Source organism: Aegilops tauschii, chromosome 1 (genome assembly GCF_002575655.3).
Source record: "Aegilops tauschii subsp. strangulata cultivar AL8/78 chromosome 1, Aet v6.0, whole genome shotgun sequence".
NCBI classification, from domain to species: domain Eukaryota; kingdom Viridiplantae; phylum Streptophyta; class Magnoliopsida; order Poales; family Poaceae; genus Aegilops; species Aegilops tauschii.
In genome coordinates, this window is record NC_053035.3 from 148,683,686 (window position 1) to 148,689,578 (window position 5,893).

The 5,893-nt window shown below is 42.1% G+C and overlaps 1 protein-coding gene across 1 annotated transcript; it reads right to left on the minus strand.

Moving 5' to 3' along the window:
• Positions 1–301: 301 nt before the first annotated feature.
• On the minus strand, positions 302–5,034 carry LOC109755951 (uncharacterized). The gene is made up of 6 exons (XM_020314829.4): positions 4,677–5,034; positions 4,170–4,346; positions 3,721–3,846; positions 3,256–3,435; positions 2,762–2,926; positions 302–940 (listed from the first exon to the last, which is right to left on the minus strand). The coding sequence occupies exons 1-6, from the start codon at positions 4,974–4,976 to the stop codon at positions 587–589; spliced, it is 1,302 nt and encodes a 433-aa protein (XP_020170418.1). The 5' UTR covers positions 4,977–5,034; the 3' UTR covers positions 302–586.
• Positions 5,035–5,893: the final 859 nt, after the last annotated feature.

Below are 5,893 nucleotides of genomic sequence, written 5' to 3' on the forward strand. Positions count from 1 at the left end.
TGGATGCCAACAATAGTTCTTGCACTAATGTAATGTTGAAATCTGAATCCATCATACTGTATGATTCTAGTCGTCCTTCTGAACAGTTGTACCTGCTTGATACTTGTTGATTTCGATGGTGCATTACATTCAGAGTTCGTCTTGATTCTACTTCACCTGGTCGAGCGTCATGTGCCAACAGGGTTTTAGGCACTCGGAGATTCCATTGCTTGCTTGATGAACATTACATAACTTCATTATTAACAAATGAAGGCTTGCATATGTACCAATAACATGTAAAACGTCTCAGGCAGACACGCAATGCACCTTGAATTTGGCCTCAGCATCAAGTCCTCAACTTAAGAGACAAATGCAACCCGGCAATGCGTAGTTTCGCAAGCATGGTGATGTGAAAGAAAAATCTCACAAGTTACAACACGGATCATACACACATCACAGATCCTGCGTGTATTCACCACAGCCCAGAGGCCACAACATCCCACAGGCACAATGGCGCCGCAACCTCCGTTACAGTATATGTGTTGCTCGTATCACACCACCAACCATCTTTACCTGTTGAACGGTGGCTGGTGCTGCCAGGCTCCCTCTATTTGCTTTGAGATGAAGCCCGAGAAAGCATCTTCGGAGAAACCGGCACGACCGGACAAGGTTCCGGAAGGGCGGATGTGGAGGCCGGAGATGAGTTAACATGTTTGAGTGTCACTGGAGTTGATGCGCGACCTAGGCCCGACCCAGTGCGAGCAGACGCTGGAGGCAGTACTTGAGTAGGGTACACCTCAGTGACCTCTTCGATGCCTTCATCCACATATATGACATCCTGCATAGTAAGTTGGTGATACTCTACAATTTCACGTAGGAATCTATTTTCTCGAGCATACACCGAGTTTTCATGTGCAAGCCGCGCCTTCTCAGCTAATAGTGTCTCTAATTGTAGGCGGATCTGCAAAGAAGCAGAAGATATAAATGGTTAACCAGTGTCAACATGTTAAGCCTTACAATTTTTGGTTCTATTTCACAAAATATATCAATTTTGATGTAGCTCAAGATTTACAAGAGCAAAATATAAGCGTTTGGTTAGAGTTACACAAACTTATGATTCCGGCACTTTCATGTTGTTCTTTGATCATTTGTCAAGCCCTAAACCCTGAGAACTAGCCACACAATTGCAGCTCCTGCCTTCCAGAAAAAAAGAAAATTGTACGACACATTCAGTTGAGCATAGAATTAATCAGAACTCTGAGGACTATTCCTTAGTCTTGGCATAATTTCCCAATGGTTATCAGCACATGATATTTATTAGCAGCAAAACAAAACCAAATAAAAATATTTAGCAAAGAGCAAGTTCCAAACCCTGAGACCCAGCCATAGAATTGCAGCAGCTGCATTATAGAAACAATTCCAAGATGACATTGAATTGACCATGAAACTAATGATAACAAGGGAACGCTTAAGGATTATACACCTAGTATTGGCATGATCTCCAAATGATTATCAGCAGGGGATTTTACTGGGTAGGTTTCATAAAGCACAAGTCCACCCTTCACTATTATCATAAGAATACACCCATGGAGTGCTTTTTCTGTTTGAATGTGTTCATTATGGAAGAAGAAAATGAAGCGTACAGATATCATAACATGACGCAGGCACAGACAGCCTGCAGTCTCAAGCAACCCCTAGATTAGGGTATGAGATGACCGAGGGGCAGCAAGCGGTTGACAGACAGCTGTTACCAGCGCACCAGGGCAATGAAATAAACAGGACACGGATGGGACTGGCCCATCAGGTCCCAAACCCTCTAGTGGACGGCTGCAGAGCAATGAATGGACAAGGTAATCAACTAATGTTTAAGGCAGTCGATTTGTGTCTATGACATGGACTGATCATTGACATAGCGTACTAGCCTTCCAATTTATAGATTTGGACAGGAACAAACAATCATTGCCATCACGCAACTGCAATCTGAGTGACTTGTGTAGGCTATTTTGCAACAAACTCAAATACTTCATTTGACGGAAGCACAGTTCTCCCAACTGTTAGCAGAAGTTCTCTTACCGATGAGCACAATTCAAAATTCCCAACTAATGAGAGAACGAAATTGTCCTTCATTTTCCACATTAACAAGGTAATTTATTATTTCTTAGGTTACACAGATCACAGCAGACCATACTAATTTGTTATGTTGATGTCAATTCGGTAGTGATTCGTCATCTGGAGCCCACCCTCCATAAAAAATCCCAACTGACTATCAGTGTGTAGCAGTAAAAAATGTGGGATAAATTTTTTTAGTACGATATAGACAATAAACTTCTAATAAAACTTAGATGATAGAAGTATCTAATTATTTTTGACATAAATCAGTGATCAAAATCAAAAGGATGATGGACTACGGTCATAAACGTAGTTAGTTTTGTCCATTTATCTATACCAATATAAAAAGACCCAAAGGGGCAGATCCAAACCATCTCGACCGTCAAATCATGTTATCTAGCGGTTCAAATCGCTCCAATGTTGAGCACCAAACACGTTTAACGCTCTAATTACCCACCACTGCCATTGGTTATAAACACGTTTTGACTCAACGCTATCCCATGAAATCTGCCATGTAATTAATATCCTACCATTTCCGCGAAAAAAGAAATGATATCTTACCAAATACCAACGTGCAACAGATATATCTTACCTAATATAACGTGCAACTAATATCCTACCTAATATAAACGTGCATTGCACGTACATTATTACTAGTATTAAAAGTACTAACCAGATCATCATCTTCTGGGTTATCACCATTGTCTTGATTTTCTCGCAACATTTTATTCTCGTCCTCAAGCTGAGCACAGCGCTCCTTCGCAAAAGCTAAATCTGCCTTCACAGTCTTCAGTTCACGTAATAGCAGCTTTGCTTTTGCTGACATGGCATTTGCAACCTGTAAGAGCAAAAGATGGAGCAATTAATAATTCACTCCTGCACGTAAAGTTGGCCAAATCAGATTCAAGTTAACTTAACTGATGCTACTGTACTCAGGTAAAGGAAAATAGCAAATAAAAAAAGAATGCATTTCATGGAATATTTATTGCAAAGAATATAATCAGGCATATATCGCTATCCGACAAACAAAGATGTTTATGAAAGCAATCAATCAAAATACATTTAACATTTAGTTATGGTACACTACACAATTGCAGAACTTCCAACTTCTTTTGTAAAATGGAGCATTGAAACAATATATCTAGTGACACTTATTTGCCACCTTACGTCGCGAGATGCCTTCAACTGAGTTTCGTAATCGAGTGGATTTTGAGGAAAATTTCTGTGAGCAAATTTGTGAGAAGTTTCTCCTTGTGGATTTGATCCAGCTCCTTTCCGCCTTATATTCAGTTTACGCGTCTCCTGAATAATGTCAGCTGTTTTAGTCTCTACAATAGTCCGACCTTCCTGGAAGAAATAACATATATAGCTGAGTCAACAAAAGGGAAAATATAAGGATGAAAATATGGTAAAAATAATCTAATTAAGCTCTTGTAAAATAATAAATCTGACACTGCTTGCTCTTGTCAGACATATACTGACAGCTTAAAATGGTTCACAGTTTCTAGGTTTCTATACAAAAGCAAAGAGAATTGCCTTTCCACGTTAACTGTGAAAGGTAGCATTGACAGACATAATTTCAGATTAACTTCTGGAAACAAAAAATTAAGAGATTTTTGAACATAAACTTACTTCGAGGGCACTCTTTATTGTGCCTCCAATATAGTTAAGGGAGGAAGCTAATGCCTCGGACCTCTTCTGAGATGGAGGTGTCTCGGATTTCCATGTCTCTGGCGCTGGCTGTTGCAAGTGTTGTCTCTGTTACATCAGTAAAGATTGTCGATGAGCCACATGAACAGTTCAAAGTGAACTACACAGAATGATGATCACAGTCAATATAGTTAAGGGAGGATTATACTATACAGACCAACATGCACTAAGTACTAAACATGATTGTAAGAACAAAGTACAGATAAGAAAGCTGGCCGTTGCAAGGATTCATCGTAGAAGTCAAAGTTCAGACTGTACCTAGTACTACTTATTGAAGGGGTGATTGGTACACATTAAATGGAATAAATTCGCACATTAGAGTTCAGTCAAGTAGCATTGCGCGAAGTACTGTACAAGATAGCAGGTCTCACATGGATAGCTGGTGATGTACCATCTCTTGGCGGCTGCTGTCTCGTCGGGGAATCATACTGCTCCGGCGACCCATCCTCGTCAATAAGTGACTTTGCTTTCCGAGCAAGCGTCCCCCAAAATCCGTACTTGGCTTCGTTCAAGCTCTTCATGGACGTGTACCCATAGCTGGAAGAGTCCTGCGCCCAGGGGGGTAAACATAAACTCTTCACACACCAAAACAGCGGGTAAAACACTAAGCAATAAGTACCACCCATTTCAAGGAGCCCCAACCAAAGAACAACAGCAGTCTATAAGTCAGGCACGAGAGGTTCAACGCCCATCCAGCTCGAATAAAAAGGTTAGTCGGTCGGCCCAAGTACGGAGCAATCCGTCGCTAATCACTGTATAATCGGATCCCAGGAACCCCTGGACGCGGGAACCGCCGATCGGACCAGATCCGCTAACGCATCCGACGCATCCAGAGACGAAGACGGCGGACGGGTAATTAAGAGGCTGGCGTGGCTTACAGGGGAAGGGGTGGAGACGGAGGGCTCGTGGCTCCTGCGAGCGGCGGCGGCCGCGGAGGCAGCCGAGGAGTAGGCGGAGGAGAGAGAAGAGGCGTCTCGGTGGGCGGCGGAGGCGCGCATGGCCTGCGCGGCGAGGGAGTCCTGCGGCGGGGAGGGAGGGCTAACGGGGTGCGGGTGGTGGTGGTGGTGCTCGAAGGAGGACTGCGGCTTCCGGCGGTACGCCATCGCGGTCGCGGCGGCGGAACGATGGGTTTCCGACGGGGTCAAGGGTGCGCGTTTTATAGTGGCGATGTGATGCATTCGCGGTAGACCGGGACTTTGGCCTAAACTCGCCCCGAGCCGCAACAAGTTACCGTACCTGGCAGGCAGGCAGGCTGGCAGAGTCAGGCCTTGTAGAATGCTAAGTGCTTAGGAAGCACCGGTCTCAAGTGTTTACTCTCTACAATTAAGTACAGGTGTTTAAAAAAATTGAATTATTTTTTGAAGCACTTCAGCTAAGCGTCTTGCATTGGACAGGGCCTCATACGACCGCTGCCTTGAAAGAGTTGTGTTAAATCTTTTTTTTTATATAAACCCTTCCGTTGAATCCGATTCACTGAAGTTCATGCAAGCATTTGACACAATTATGGCACGTTTGGTAGCCTGCATATGCCTCAGTCAGACCTACTAAGATGTTTTGGAAAGAGGATTTAGAGCACGCAAATGCAGGGGACGCGTAGTTTGTGGGCTGCCGATGTGCGCGAAGATTCAAAATTTTGGGTGTTTATTTAGTGTATTCGCGAGCGTATATGGCTTCACATATATTTGTATTCACATTGTAAAGCTAAAGTATTATATCTTTTTCTGTGGGATATTTCGATGAACAATTCCTGTAACAAGTGCCTACTAAACGTTATTCTTGTGATTAAAGTGTTCTTTCTATTCTTCTATCTCATTGTTCTCCTGAAGTACATTGTGCGTCTCTTCTTAGAATACTTTTTTAGAACTGCTGTTGAAGTAATTTTTATTAATAACACTAACAAATAACATTCCTACCTTACAAATATTTATTTTAACAAGTAATTGTTAAACCAACAAATTTTGATGAATTATCTAATCCATTAAATTGTTTATTATCTTATTGTCTTCATTTAATTCTAGTGATAAAATATGTCGTCTAAGTCAAGTCATTCAATAAGTGGTACAGCAAAATGTAACAGAGATGTAAGATATTATTA